The sequence below is a fragment of the Onychostoma macrolepis genome, chromosome 01 (assembly GCF_012432095.1).
Source record: "Onychostoma macrolepis isolate SWU-2019 chromosome 01, ASM1243209v1, whole genome shotgun sequence".
NCBI classification, from domain to species: domain Eukaryota; kingdom Metazoa; phylum Chordata; class Actinopteri; order Cypriniformes; family Cyprinidae; genus Onychostoma; species Onychostoma macrolepis.
In genome coordinates, this window is record NC_081155.1 from 32,184,856 (window position 1) to 32,200,777 (window position 15,922).

The following is a 15,922-nucleotide window of genomic DNA, read 5'->3' on the forward strand; positions in this document are numbered from 1 at the left end:
ACTGCTTTGAGTCATGAATATTAATAAGTTCACACCCACCCTCGTCGTTTTAGACGTTATTTTTGTCTTTTTTCTAATTGTTTTCATATTATATTTTCGTAGGTTCATACTGTTTATGCAAGTTAATGTACTGTTATTACAGAAAGTTAATAAAAACGGAAAAACAGTATTTACCTAATTAATATTCATGAGCTCCCCTGCGTTATGTCGCCAAGCATGCCGGGATTGCGGTCCCCCAGTACAGCGGCTGTTGGCGCGTTATTTTGAATGAAGTATGGAGTTGATACGTACGCTGCAGTTATTAAAATTAAACAGTGTGTCTACAGGTAACATTATGGTTTCATTTTTGTCACGAGCATGTCCTAGAAACAATGGCTAAATGACTTTTGAGATCCACTGTGGGTGTTGTTGTAGTAAACCTCGAAATATGTTGAGTTGAAACTGACGCTGTCATTTCGGGGGATTGTTTTGGTTTCGGTTTATGGATTATTATGTGAGATTTTAACGCAAAACTTTTTTGTTTTACCATAGCAGAGAAACGTTAACTATTCGTTCAAACTGTCATAGTGTTTCATAGTGTAGATTGAACACCATCACGGTGATTATATCACTAACATTACATAGTCAATGACTATATAACGTTAGTGATATAGTCACCGTGATGGTACTATATATATATATATATCGTATAATCACAGTCTGTGTCAAATTAATGAGCAGCCTGCAGCATTTTGGGGCATTATTAACGAGAGTGTACATATATTGTTGACTTGTTGACATGTTTCAGCCTGGGTGGATGCAGTGTGGGATTTCGAGTTCACCCACACAGACCCTCTCGATTCTGTTATTGAGGAGGAGATAAAGGAAGACCCTGATGTTTTCAAAACAATTTACATGCAACTTTTGCCCTTCTCCAATGAGGCTGATGACAATACACAGGTATAACATGTGATGATGCTGTGATTTCTTTGTGCTTCATGCCACAAAATAGTACATCTGTTTGCGATGTGGGCAGTGTAAATGTAACTTGCTTATGATGTATTTTTTTCCTGCAGAGTGTCTGGGTGGTGTTTGGTGAGAATGGAGTCTCTGCAAAAACTTTGGTGGCTGTCCTTTCCTACTTCATCCTTAGTGCTAAAACCAAAAGTCCCAGTCTTGAACAGAGACTGTGTGGTCTACAGGCAGCCTCTTTATACTTGTTGCTGCTAAAAATACCTGGTCAGTTTCCATCCCTTGCATCTGGTTGCAGTGCTGAATTCCTTCCTAATGCATGGCATGACACTGATTCAGGTTGTTAGGCCCTCACAAGTTTATTTGATGTTTTTCTTTTTGTCCATCTTTAAGGGAGTGTTGCGAATAAAGTGTACCATCAGATTCTTTTTGATACCTGTCTGAACATGCCCCTGAAATGCTGGCCTCAAGACTCTGGCAAAAAACGCAAGAAAGATTCTTTGAAAAGCTCTCAAGGTGATACCAAAACTGGAAAGCGATCCAAACCCCCAAAGAAAGTGTCTGAAGAGGTATAGAATTGAGATTTTGTTTGTTTGTATATGGGACATTTACACTTAGCATCTTTAAAAGCTTTTTTTCATACTCTGTCAGTGTGACAGTGGTGTCATGTATTTTGGTGTTTTGTTTCCCAACAGATGGAGATTGATGATGATGAAGATGACGAAGAAGAGGCGGTGTACTTTTCTGCACAGGATTTGCTGAAACTAAGAGAGGGTATTGTGTTGCTGGTTCGCACACTTCTGAGACTGCTTGAGAGATTTTCTCTTCGAGACAAACCTCAGAGTGCTGACAGCTGTGTTCAGGTCAGTCAATGATGACTGAATGATCAATAAGTTCCTCACTCAGCACTTCTTGTGTGCTACTTGTGATTGTGTTGGGGATTTGTGTAAATCTTAAAAGTAGTTTTAGATACAGCTGTTCATTTTTTTTTTATTTAAAATGCCAATTTGACCCTCTTTGCATTCTTGGGACTAGTGGGTCGTTAGATAATCAGTTCTCACATAGCATATAAAGCAATGTTTTTGTATAGATCTGAATATGGTTGAACATTTTCACACATTGATAATAACCTTTGAAACGTTAAAAAAAAAAATAGTATTTTTATAATTATATTTACAGAATGCTGAGATTTTTATATTATTTTTTTATTTACTTTCAGCTTTTCACTGAACTTACCAAATTTGAGCCAGTCGTTGGAGATATGTCATTCTCTCAAGAAAGGTAAATGCAAAAGAAAATGAGAAAGATGAGGAAATGCATTTCAGCAATACTTTTAGTATTATTTAGATATTATTTATTAATATTTTGAATTGGCTTTTATTTTTATATTTAAATTTTTGTTTTAGTAATTTTATGTGGTTATATCATTTAAAAAAATATATAGATATTTAGCTTTAATTTGTTTTTATTTCAGTTTTAGTTTTTTTTCAATTTTAGCATTTCAACTTAAACTTATATTATTTCAGTTTGTTGCCAAGGCAATATATCTAATTTGCATTTATTTTTCAAGTTTAATTTTTTTTCATCCAATATTTATATTCATCTTAAACTATTTTATAATAAGCTATTCTAAACTATTCTTTTAGATCAAACTATTTTAGTTTTAGTTAACAACTCTAATGCATTTGTTAAGAGTCTTTCACACAAATGATTTTTGTGTGTTTTCAAGGAGTGTCGACCAATTACAAAGTCTGCCTGAGCTGTCCTACCATGGACTGGGGCTACTTTGCTCAGCCATTCATGGTGAAGCAGATGAGGTGGGTAGAGTTGCTCCGTTTTAGTTGCTTGAGTTACATTACATTGCTTGATCTTTATGGGTGTTGTATTTTACAGTGCCGTCGCCGAGTGTTCCGCAAACTACTCTATGTTATTCTAATGATGAAAACACAAGAGAGGTCCAAACCATGTCTCCTTGCTCCATCTCAGACTGTTTGTGGTGCCAGAGACCAGGCCATACGTTTCATTAGGTTAGTGACTGCTTATTCCATTCTTCCAGTAATAATTCAAGTAGGAATATTTATGTTTTTGTTTTTAAAATTACATGCAATTTCTAAACCTTTTTTGTCCCATGCTTTGTGTTCAGCATTTATTCTGTGAGTTGTTTATATCTGAATTATGTGTGTCCTGTGTTCTAGTCATATTGTTGACAAGCAGAGGGAGGCCACATTGCCGCTTTTACAGATCCTTGTGCAACACATCTGCCATCAGGTATATATTTTTTTTTTTTTAAAAAAGAACTTCATTTCAGTTATTTCACTTATCTGTCATGTCATTCCAAACCTGTATGTTGTTATTCTTTTCATGGAACATGGACATTTTTGAAGAATCTACATACATATGCCATTTTATGTAACCACAGCTGTTTATATAAAAGTAGTTTATATAACTGTGTGCTATTTTCCATGTTTTTTAAAACGACAGACAGAGATTTATGTAATTATTCACTATTAAATCATTCATGCAAATCAATATGCAGCTCTCAAATCAAATATCTTGAGACCAAACATGATTGCATTCTATTATTCTATATGATTCTGTGTTTGAGTTTTACAGGAAAAAACAGCATCCAAATTTGGAACAACAACAAATCTTTTGGGATATTTCCGTCATTTACTCACCTTCATGTCATTCTAAACCCATAAGACTTCTGTTAATCTTCACTAGGATTTTTAATGAAACCTGAGAGGTTTCTGTCCCTCCATTAAAAGTCCAGGTAACTTAAGCTTAAAAGATCCGAAAAGGTCACTCTTTGTTTGTGTGTGTGTGTGTGTGTGTGTGTGTGTCTGTTTCAGATGGTGGAGAAGTCTGAATATCGAGCCAGTGGAGCACAGGCTGTTGGGAAACTGATGGCTAAGATGCCGTGTCAGGACTTTGCAGCCATTGTTAAGTGGCTCTATAGCTACTCCCGAAACAACAAGGTATACTGTGTGACTCAATTTATTGAATTTTAATTTAAGCACAACTTACCATGTTCACAAATTAGTTGATATTTGTCAATGCTCTTGTCTGTTCCTGATGAATACCAATGAAAACCTTTGTTCAGGTGGCATTCAGAATGTTTGCGCTTGATGTTGCCATGGTCCTGCTTGAGCAGAGTGAGAGGGATGTGGACGATACAGTGGACCCTGAGCTGGCTGTGTTCCTGCCTCACAGGTTTCTGGTGCACAACATCATCTACAATCATCGTAATGATGTTTCCCCAACAGTCAGAGGTCACGCATTGCACTGCCTGGCACAGTGTCTGGAGCTTGGTTCCCAGAATGCTACAAAATGTGTTCATGAGCTCTTTTCCAACAGTATGTATATTACTACAGTACTGTAACTGTACAGCTCTGTGTAAAATGTTTGTATATGAGTGAGTTTTATTATTTAGTTGTAACAAGCAATATGTTTGAATACTAAAGTTAATTCTTTTCTCATCAGGTGCTCAGACTATGCTGGAGTCAGGTCGCTCTGAGCGTAAGATCATATTCCGGTATTTAAAATAAAATTAGCGCAAGGCGTTTTTATAGACGGTGATGGTTCAATTTGAGTTTTTTGTTTGTTGTTTTTTTTGTTCAGAAACTCTAAAAAGAAGAGAGACTGTTCAGAAAACTGCTCTGACCTTCAGAACCATTGAGCTTACAAAACACAAGAGCATTACCACGACCCACAGGAGCGTCATGAATACTTCCTTACAGAGTAAGTTCTCCTCATATAGGCCTTGTCATTTAAGTTTAAAATTTTGCATGACTGACTTTTTCTTTATTAATGTTTCTTTATTTACTTTTAGATGAGGAAGCTATGACTCTGTTTAAAAAACATGTCAGTGATCCAAAAACCAATGCTAGAAAAAGTGCACTGGAGGTATGATATACATTCTACACTTCATTTCATGTTTTTCTTATAAACGTTTAATATTCAAGTCAAAGCTTCTTCCACCAAACGTCTTTGTAAAGTTTTATTTTTTTTAATAAATGTTTGTGACCTTTTGACCTTTGAATATTGGTGTAGCTCACAGTAGGGTTAGATCTCGATGGCTGATAAGTTTTCCAACAGTCCAACATTCAACTTATTGCATGGTCAACTAGTTCATTTGGAGGTTTTTTTTTATTGTCTGTGTTCATTGGTAGTGTTTTAGTTTATATGCTGTACTTTAGTTGTTACATGATTTGTACTATAAGATAAGACCCTTTTGAGAAAGTTGCACTGCTGTAGCCATGCACATTCAAAAGTTGTTTTTAATCCATTTTTGGGATAGACTGCAAAATCTTTTCCATTATTTTTCCATCTTTTTCAACAAAACCATGATTTTCATTGTCAAAATAGTATAAAGAAAGCAGCTATACCTGATTGTGTGTCTTTCATGTGTTTGTGTAGACCGTCATGAGTCTGCTGAAGCATGGGGTGATCTCATGCAGTGCGGAGAATCTGAGTATTCTGTCAGATCGCTGCAGGGATCCTGCTGTCTCAGTGAAGAAAAAAGCCATGCAGTGCCTTATGGATCTCCTCGCTGTGAGCACCTCCTCCCAACCTCACAATACTATGTCCATCTGTTAAGACCAATAATATTATAATTAGCTAGTCAAAACAGTCAAACTTTTACCTGTGCCTCAGCATTGTAATGGTTACCAGCAAAAAACCAGGTTTGAATTCTAACTAGTTTTTTTTTTTTTAAAGACTTGGAATTTGTCCTGTTTTTCTCATGAACAATTTAAGTCAGACAGTATGGTCACTTTTTTTCACAAATAAGGTATTAATCATATTTGTTTACTCCTAACTGCACTATTTTACAAAAAAAAAAAAAATACTGTATACATTTTTTTTTTATCTGTCCACTGGACGGTTGCTATAAGGGGGTTGCAGATTTCATACTACCACGCTGGGTTAGTGTGTCTCCAGCATCTTGTAAACTTCTTCCTTTCAATGATTATGTTTCTAGGCTCTGCCTGAGAATAGAGAAGTGCAGGAGGCCTGGCTGAGAGGAGTGTTACCGGCTGTCATGGATTCTGAGAGCTCTGTGCAAGAGAAAGCTCTTGAGTGTCTGGACCATGTCATCATTGCTCACATTAAGAGTCAAGGCAAATATCGGGATAGCGACACATCTCAGAAGCTGGCCTGGGAATTACTGGCACTGATGTGTGAAAAGTGTCAAGACCTCAGGTCAGTAACACATGTCCTAACCATCTGTGACTAGTGGGGTGTGACATGTTTCCCGTTTCTTTCTTTTCTTTCATCGTTTTAATTCTGTCATCCTCCACATCTTTCTCTTCTGTAGCCGGTATTTCAGCAAGGCTTTCAGTGTGTGGGCTCCGCAGCAGAAGTTCACTCCTGCCTTTGTGAATGGTTTGCTGTCTCATACCGAGGGAGAGAGGGCTGCTGCTGCCTGGCTGCTGTTAGCTAAAATTGCCAGTTGCTCTCCTAAACTGAACTATGGCACCATACTGGATACCTGGGAGAATATTATCAGGTCAGAGAACAGAGCTAAGGAAGTGATGGGAATTTTTTTTTTTTTTTTTTTGAACCTCATAGTAAATGTATAAAGGAAAAAGTTCGTAGAATATGTAATAATGTAATAATTTAGATTTGAACTGAATAATTTATTTGTTTCCTGATTTTAATTTTTTTTTATTTTGTGTGTGTGTGTGTGTGTGTGTGTTTTAAAAATTTTTATTAATAGGTCACCAGTTGTTTCAGTTACAATGACCTGTCATATCTTGAGCGTTCTGGGTGACACTGCCTCAAATCTCAATGATGACACCAAAACCAGAATAGTAGGTAAGTGTGGTGTGTCAGGACTTCAGAATATGATCGCAAATGCATCAGAAGAGTATTATTTGTTATTATAATTAAAAATAGTTCCCATTGATTTCATCATAATTAATAGTGAGGTGGCTGTAATTTATTACATCTTTAAGGAGCAAACAAGTTGGTCTTGTGAGGAAGTTCTTTTTAAAATGAATGTGTCTTGGACTCAAAAGTTATTGGTCTTACTCACTGAACCACAAGTTCAGATGAACTGAGAAACACTATTGTGCCATTTGACTTCAGGTTGATGATGCACACTATTATGGGGTTGGTGAGAATTTTTTTTTTTTTTTTTTTTGAAGTCCTTCTCTGTTAATATATTTAAAAATGTAATTTATTCCTGTGACTGCAAAGCTGAATTTTCAGCAGCCTTTTCTCTACTCTTCAGTGTCACATGATCCTTCAGCAATCATTCTAATATACTGATTTGGTGCTAATGAAACATTTCTTTTAATTATCAAAATGAAATATAAATCTTTTTATTGTTGTTAATGTGTCCTTAATGATTAAAATTCATTTATTTAAAAAAAAAAAAAAAAAATCTTACTGACCTGAAACTTTGAGTAAAGATGGGTAATTCAGTTCTATCCCGTTCACAATACATACAACTTTGTTAGTAATGGTAATTTAATTCAAGTACATTACAAATGTGCATATTTTACCTGTGTAGATGATCTGATGAGCTGGTTGAAGACTTTCAGCCTGCCTTTAGAGGTGATCAGCTCCTGTGTGGATACTCTGGTCAGATTTACAAGATCAGACAACACTCAGGACACACTGGTAAGATTATACCATTGTCAATAAGGTTTTACTACAAAGTGTCATTTATACTCTGATACATTTTGCGTGTGTGTGTGTGTGTGTTTTAGAAGTTCCTGGATCGTTTCTGTGGAGAGCTGGTCTCTGTGTGTGAGAGTTATCTGTCTGGGGTCATTCTACAAGAGAAGGGAGCTGAAAACATCAATGAAGACCTGCTGGTATAGATCAAACTTTCATTAAAGGGGGCAAATCCATCTTTTTTTTTTTTTAAGGCCTAGTTATAACATTATTAAAGTTTTTGCAACGAAAACAAGTATAATTTAGTTTTACATGACTATTTTACACCCTCTCTGACTCTAACTATTAAACAGGTTGTGAAGGATGTTTTTAATTTACATTTTGTATGTTTAAACGGCAATGTTTTGTTCCCTTTTTTCAATCCATCGTCTATTTCTCAGGTGAAACATCTTTATACACTTGGTGCTGCTTCTCTCCATTGCCCTTCTAAAGTGGGAAAGAGAATTTTCCTTCTGGTTCAGTCTGTTCTAACTCCCTCAGAGCAGCAGCCAGGTTTGTCCATGCCACGTTTTTTTGTTTGGTATGGATGTGCATCTATCCCAGGTTTCTTATCATGTGCATGTGTCAGTATTAAGCCGAAAAAGACAACCAAGAGCTTCTCAGAAAACTGTTGTAGTTATCTGCCCAGATTAAGATGCGGTTTCAAGCTATTTACACCTGATGTCAGTATTAGGGTCTTGGAGAAATGTTGCAAAACCATCTGAACTGCATGTATTTTTTTTTTTTATTCTATTTTCTTCCAGTTCCTGCTGAAGGAGATGGGTTGCCTGCTAGTCAGCCTCTGTCTCAGTTCAAACCCAATTCCATGCCAACAGTGGTGCGAGCGCATGCTGTTATCACATTAGGTCTGAAACATTTACAAACTAATTGTTTACTGCAGACACACAAAACCCAGCAGGCAGAATGTGACGACATCTGTTTTGAGTTTGGTCTTGTTCTCTGTCTGTCATAGGTAAGCTGTGTTTGCAGCACGAGGAACTGATGTTGAAGTATCTGCCTGTGTTTGCGCGGGAGCTGGAAGTGGGCACAGAGTTGGCCGTTCGCAGTAACGTGGTGGTGGTGATGTGCGATCTTTGCGTGCGCTACACCAACACAGTGACCCGATATATCCCAAATATCTCAGCCTGTCTGAGAGACAAAGACCCCATCGTCCGAGAGCAGACCCTCATTATGCTCACTAACTTATTGCAGGTAGGTACACACGCAAACCTGCAATCAAACCTTCAGAGAATCATTTTTTATCTTGCTGTCAGTTTTGTTCTGCATTTTGATGTTTTACTCTTTAACAGGAAGAATATGTGAAATGGAAAGGTGCACTGTTTTTCCGCTTTGCTATTGCTCTTGTGGACCCAGACCCTACCATTGCAGAGTAAGAAATGTGACAAAAGAAAAGCTTATCATGGTGCAGTTTCTTTTGCCATTTAATCTAATGTTTTGATGTGATTTTAATTTTTTTTGTTGTTGTTATTATTTAGTCTTTGTGAGTACTGCCTGGTTGACCTCCTGCTTAAGAAGAGTCCCCTCATGTTTTCCCAGCATTTCATCGAATGCATTTTCCACTTCAACTCCTATGAAAAACACAAGAAATATAATAAATTCCCTCAAACAGAGAGGTAAATTCTAAAATGATTCATCATATAAACCTGGATATGGCTTTTGCAGTGGTTTGACAAAAATACTGTTTCATTTTCTTTCGATTTATGGGAAGAAACTACTTTGTGAAAATGTGTTTTTATGTTTTCTGTCAGTGAGAAAAGCAAGTTTTCTCTGAAAGGACAACAGAATCAAGGCAAACGTTTCAGGATCTACAGGTTCCTACTGAAAAACTTTACTGATGAACAACGATTCAATATCACTACCAAAATCTGCCAGGACATCCTCGGTAAGAGCTGTGTGTGGTTTAATTTAAGCACTTTTCCAGCACTTTCAAGGGTTTATAATTGTAAATTTATATTCATTAAGTCCAAATCATCAAATTAGAAAATTATGTAACAAATGAATGATCAAATGTAAAATTGAGACAAATGGTCTTTTTACACCAAGAGCAAAACAAAGATGAAACAAATTCTGAGTCTGAATTCATCCGAAAGAGGATGCATACAGGTGCATCTCAATAAATTAGAATGTCGTGAAAAAGTTAATTTTTTCTTGTAACTTATTTCAAAAAGTGAAACTTTCATATATTTTAGATTCATTACATGTAAAATAAAACATTTCAAAAGTTTTTTTTTTTGTTGTTTTAATTTTGATGATTAGAGCTTACAGCTCATGAAAGTCAAAAATCAGTATCTCAAAATATTAGAATATTTACATTTGAGTTTGAATAAATGACCATCCCTACAGTATAAATTCCGGGTATCTCTTGTTCTTTGAAACCACAATAATGGGAAGAAGACGAACATTGACACCCTCCACGAAGAGGGTAAGTCACAGAAGGTCATTACTGAAAGGTGTGGCTGATTACAGAGTGCTGTATCAAAGCATATTAAATGCAAAGTTGACTGGAAGGAAGAATTTGGGTAGGAAAAGGTGCACAAGCAACAGGGATGACCGCAAGCTTGAGAATACAGTCAAGCAAAGCTGATTCAAACACTTGTGAGAGCTTCACAAGGAGTGGACTGAAGCTGGAGTCAGTGCATCAAGAGTCACCACGCTAAGACGTCTTCAGGAAAAGGGCTACCAAACCACTTCTGAAGCAGAGACAACTATGGGGTATTGTCAAGAGGAAGATGAGAGACACCAGACCGAACAATACAGATGAGCTTAAGGCCACTGTCAAAGAAACCTGGGCTTCCATACCACCTCAGCCTCACCTCTGGTCTTATGAAGTATTCTAATTTGTTGAGATAGTGAATTGGTGGGTTTTTGTTAAATGTGAGCCTAAATCATCACAATTAAAAGAACCAAAGACTTAAACTACTTCAGTCTGTGCATTGAATTTATTTAATACACGAGTTTCACAATTTGAGTTGAATTACTGAAATAAATGAACTTTTCCACGACATTCTAATTTATTGAGATGCACCAGTAGATGTTATCCTTACAGATTCTTCTCTTCTCCAGCCAGTTTTGTGGACTCTGAGCTGCCTCTGGATTCTGAGGGGTCAGAGTTGCTTGCAGATACATTTGACATCCTGTCACTGAAAGAGATGAAACTGACATCCATGAGCAGCCCAGCAGCAGGAGAGGAACCTCAGGAGGATGAGATGGCCATGGCTAAAGCTGTCTTACAGGTGGCCCAGAAAAAGCTGGTCTCACAGGTGAGGAAACATTCTGAAGGTGGTCAACAAACTATTCGCTGATCTTTGTTGAGCTTCCTATCTGTTTTATGTTCAGGTCCAAAAGAGGAACTTTGTGGAGAATGTTATTCCTATCATCATCAGTCTAAAGAACATGCTGGAGGAGCAACACTCACCTGTCCTGAAACACCTTATGGCCTACCTACAGGTGATGCATAAAGATGTGATTAGATAAAAGGGTTGTGCTTTTTTCCATACTTCTTTATATAAATGTAGTTCTTAATTATTTCTCTATGCATATACACAACAGACAAATGTCTTCCACCACCTCACACCATGAGTGTCATTTTTTTAAAGAGCTGACAACTGTCTAGTTAAATGTTCTAAAAACTTATCTCGGGACCCCTGACTTTGGTTCTTATTAGTTGCAAAAAGCATGCAGTAGAGCTGTTCAGTCAAAATGGTAAAAAACAAAGCAGAAATCAGCGTAATTTGGTTAACTCCTATTAGTGGTGAACAGGAGAATACAAGAAATAGAATTTTTATGGTCCCATTTTCTCCAAAAGCAGAAGAAATAAAACTCATGCTAGCATTTCTGTGACTTTGTGAAAGTGGGGAAAAAATGTCGAGATTGATTTCAAATTTGCGGTCACTCCCTCAGCAGCAGTGTTAACTAGGCCTAGTTAATTTAATGCTATGCTAATATAACACAAAGTATAGTGTTACAAATGTACATTACATGACAAAAAAAAAACTTATAATCTTAATAACTGTGTAAATGTGTCACCACAGTCTGAAAGGTGTCCATTAGAAAGTGTCATTATATTAACCACTGACCATAATTTACTCGTACATAAAAAAACTAAACAAAAGAGAAGCTGAGGAAATTGATCATTGTCCTTTTATGAGTAATCTGTTATTCTTACCCATCTTTATTACATAGTAGTAGTTTAACCATGTGTGTTTGAAACACTTCTTTATTCCAAACAAATGTTTTGCCCCAAACAAACATTTATTCTGACCCGAGCCTTTTGTGTGTGTGTTACAGGTGACCATGCAGGACTATCGTTCAGAAGTGAAGGAGCTGTTTGCTGCTGATGAGCAGTTGGCTGCAGAGGTGGAGTATAACCTCAAGCAGTTTGAAAAGGAAAAACAAGAAGAAGAAGAAGAACAACAACGGATGGAGAACCAACTGGCCAACTTCACACTGTCACCCCGGCGAAACGTGAGTCAAACATACATCTGCATCGGAAAGTAGTAGAAGTTTGACAACAAAGCCATTAAGTGTTACTGCTGGTTTTTTGTGTCCTTCCCGTTTTTCTTCTCTTGCTCTTTCTTTAGGGTAATGCTGTGGCTTCTCCTGCCCAGGCAGCAAACGTTGGGGGGCAGACAGGTTTTGCCACCCCTCGAAATCCTCATGCTGCTAAAGGTCCTGCACAAACCCCTAAATCTGCTCTCAGGTAAAACTGAGCCACATCCCAGTACAACAGATAATTGGACATCGCCAGTATAATATCAGTATAATAATAGTATCATCAGCAAACATTATCTGTAAAGATGATTTGTATGAACAGATATCTTGCATTTACAGTTATTCTTTCTTTCAGGCGTCGCACTTATGCTGGCATGGTAACTCCAGTCAGGACCCATTCTTCCCCTACAGTGTTTTCAACAGGTAAAACAAATATCAGCCTTTCTGTTGTCAACAACAGAACAATAAAGATATAATTTATTTCTAATGCAATTTTTTTTCATACTTCTGATTTTAATTAATTACACGTCTTCAAATGAATTTTAGGTTTTTATTTTCTATAATATGTTTCCCATATTCATGTAAGACTCATTTTAAGGAAAATAAAGACCAGTTGAGATTAAACAAATAGATAGATTTCACATTCTATGTCTCTTTAAATTCAAACTGGTCTTCAAACAAAAGGCACCTTATATTTGGGCTGCATAATTATTAAGAAATTATCAAAATTACAATTAGGGTTACAAACTTTGGCCATTCAAAGGGTGTATTTTGCTTCCGTTATGGGTGGAAAATTAAACATTGTGTGCAAAAAAAAAAAAAAGCATTGGCAATAATAAAACAAAATGCATTGCTTTTTGTGTACTTTAATAAAGAACATCTGTATTATCAGTTAAAAATATTTTTTACTGTAAGTGTGTGCTCTCAATATCTCTCTCTCTCTCTCCACTGACAGGACGAGGAAAACAGGTTGGGAGAGCCATCAGTACTCCACAAGGTAAGATTCTTTCTTTTGGATGTCTCCCATAGTTACAGTTGTTCCACTCTTAGGGGCTGATCACATGTGCTGAACCGACCTGTTTGACCGTCACATTTGCGTTTTTTTGGCAGTGTCTTAAGGCATGACACCGCAATCTAAAAACATGGTGCTTAAGTTAAAAACAGTTTAACTTTTACAAAAAGTTTTTTCCCTCACTGCCCTGCATCTCATGTTTTTAAATGCAAAGAAAGCATTGTGTTGAATTGTGTGCATGGATTTGATATATGGCACCCCAATTTTACATTAGAAGTAAAAATGATTGTGTATGCTATTGTATGTCAATTTAAAGATTTTAAAAGTACCTGTGCTGAAATGAGCTAGTGAACCCCCAGATATTGTTTTCCTTTGAAGAATGCAAAGGGATTCAGTATAAATAAACTCTTTTCTGATTCTTTAAAGCGAGCATCAATGAAGTGACATTTGGAGAGCAAGTCAGTGCCATCTGCAATGAATCTGGAAGAGGTATGTTTTTCAAATTTTCTTTCTCATGTAATCTGTTAGATTAGGGTCAGAAATCTCAGTTGTGACACCATAACCCAGGTCTATTGATAGTTCATAGTATGTAGCCTGCACATCTAAAGTTTAAAAAGTGACAGGTCCATACTATTCAGCTGACTTGGTTACAAAAGCCTTCACTTTTTTTTTTTTCTTTTTTTTGTCAATAGAATAAAATAATGTAATAGCCGTTTCTAATTTGACATTCTATATTGTAAACCTTTTTATATGTTGGAAACCTAAAAGTACTTTTTGAAACATACTGTATATGATTTTGTGTCATAAACTGCAAAAGTACTAAATCAAATTTCTATCTGGTTGCAGGAAGCAAAGATGTGGATGAAGAAGAGAGTATTCTGCATCTCATGTCACCAGAACAACAGTAAGTTTATACATTTCAGATGAGTTAAGATGAATTTACAGTGTTTCATTTAATTTAACATAAATATCTTAAATCAAAATATCTATCTAAGGTTTATTGCTTAACATTACTATATTTTTATTTCCCCCCACAGGAAACCGGTGCCCAGGCAGTGGAATGTGGAATCTCCTCTTCTACAAAAACTGAGAACTAAAAAACGGTTCTATTGAATGTTTATGTGTGCATGTTTTGAGTGTTAATTATACCTTTCACTTCAAGCCTTCGTTATTTCACAGATGACTTTCATCTTGTCTTATTTGTTAAAAGCAATGTTATTAAAATCTTTTGATACTTTGGATTGCGTCATGTGGATTTCCGTGTTATATTGAAATGTAGTTGTCTGAAAGCCACATTCTACCTTTCTTGTGGTTCATATCTGTAGAGAAAGTGAGGCTGACAATGAATGGCTGCATTACATAAAAAAAAAATGCATTGCCACACAACAGTGTTTTGTTTATCTTTATGGTGTCTAAAACATAAAGTTTGCCACTTTATGGATAACTGCACGTGCGCACGCATACACACCAACACAAATATGTTGTCCTTGCAAAGGAAGTATAGAAAAACAGATTTTTCTCTTAGAATAAATGTTATGCAAGTGTCTTTAGTAATAAATGTTAATGTTTATATACTGTACACATCACCTCTTGTAGTATTGATAAAAATCAATCAGCTGAGCCAAGTAAAAATATGACATGAATGTAAGAATGTTTTTGTTTTTTCTCCCTTTTGCTTTTATCAAGCATTCTTTGATAATATTCCAAAGAGCATCTTGTGCATTTCAATAGCATCTCACCTTTATTTACCAAGTTCAATGTGACAATGGTTGCAATTCATCTCAGTGCCACATGAGGGCGACAGGCGCCTTTTGATATCTGTCCAGATTGTACAGCGTCCAAACCAGCAGGTTTTTATCAGAAATATGTAACACTTTAAATTTAAGATCTACGTTTCAGATTTGCTGAATAATCTTCAGCCTTGAAACATCTTATCCCTGGTGCACATTTTGTAATATAGTTGCGAAATATTAAGTTTTCAATCATGTTATTTGTTGAACTCTCGGTTGAGACTCTTACAATATAATTGGGTAATGAGAATTTATATAACCCCTGTAAGATTAAATAAATTTAACCCTAATTCCTGATCTGTGTTTTAAATGTCAAAGGCTTCAAGGTACATTTTTCCATTGTGTGTGGGAATGTGAGGAGGTGCAGACGTTTTGTTTTGGGGTGACTCAATATGTTTCTCAATTTACTTCCTCTCCAATTCCTCTAAGTCCTGTATTATGTGTATTGAGTATGAAGACGATTGCTCTTTGTTCACTAAAGAAAGAAAATTGATGGATTTGTGTCTATTACAAGCATGAAGTTCTATTGCTCTGTGCTGGAAAAATACCAATTTGCCCTTCCATTGGACTATGGCTGAAAAACTTAACATGTTTGGCTCTTGAAAAATTTACATATGTAATAAGAAAGAAACCTTCTGAATTGTTTTTATATCTGGGAGGTGTTTTTGGACTTTGTTAAAAATGGAGATATTGAAGATGTGTGAAGTTATGGAATGTAAGAAGTGTATCGTATTTAATATTTTTAATATATTTATTTTTATATTCATTGTTACTTTTTTAACATGTCGGGGGTAAGTTGTGGGGAAGGATGTTGTGTTTTTTTGGAAAACTTTGTAAAAACTCAAAGATATGTTATACAATCATGCTATTTGTAAAACAAGTTTATAATATGCTTTACATATATTTAGGCAGACAGGCACCGAATATTATTTGCTGCATGTATGGAATAATCTCTGAAAACGTTTGAGTTTAGGTACTCTTCATCTATTTTACT

General features: G+C 36.1%; 1 protein-coding gene across 1 annotated transcript; it reads left to right on the forward strand.

The window, feature by feature from the left end:
• Positions 1 to 209: 209 nt before the first annotated feature.
• Positions 210 to 14,377, forward strand: ncapd3 (non-SMC condensin II complex, subunit D3). Its single transcript, XM_058792329.1, has 35 exons — positions 210 to 326; positions 788 to 939; positions 1,056 to 1,218; positions 1,345 to 1,520; positions 1,647 to 1,814; positions 2,171 to 2,232; positions 2,681 to 2,768; positions 2,845 to 2,978; positions 3,147 to 3,219; positions 3,804 to 3,929; positions 4,055 to 4,307; positions 4,435 to 4,470; positions 4,573 to 4,692; positions 4,784 to 4,857; positions 5,371 to 5,505; positions 5,933 to 6,153; positions 6,269 to 6,460; positions 6,671 to 6,768; positions 7,469 to 7,578; positions 7,668 to 7,775; positions 8,016 to 8,127; positions 8,379 to 8,480; positions 8,588 to 8,826; positions 8,925 to 9,004; positions 9,111 to 9,248; positions 9,384 to 9,517; positions 10,699 to 10,895; positions 10,972 to 11,082; positions 11,923 to 12,099; positions 12,216 to 12,334; positions 12,482 to 12,549; positions 13,082 to 13,123; positions 13,565 to 13,627; positions 13,985 to 14,042; positions 14,176 to 14,377. Exons 1-35 carry the CDS (start codon positions 275 to 277, stop codon positions 14,249 to 14,251), a joined length of 4,257 nt encoding a protein of 1,418 aa, XP_058648312.1. The 5' UTR covers positions 210 to 274; the 3' UTR covers positions 14,252 to 14,377.
• Positions 14,378 to 15,922: the final 1,545 nt, after the last annotated feature.

Coding starts and splice junctions, on each gene's coding strand:
- ncapd3 (XM_058792329.1), top strand. CDS start 275: ATGGAGTTGATACGTACGCTGCAGTTATTAAAATTAAACAGTGTGTCT. Junction 1,521..1,646: donor CAAAGAAAGTGTCTGAAGAG/GTATAGAATTGA, acceptor GTTTCCCAACAG/ATGGAGATTGATGATGATGA. Junction 2,769..2,844: donor TTCATGGTGAAGCAGATGAG/GTGGGTAGAGTT, acceptor TGTATTTTACAG/TGCCGTCGCCGAGTGTTCCG.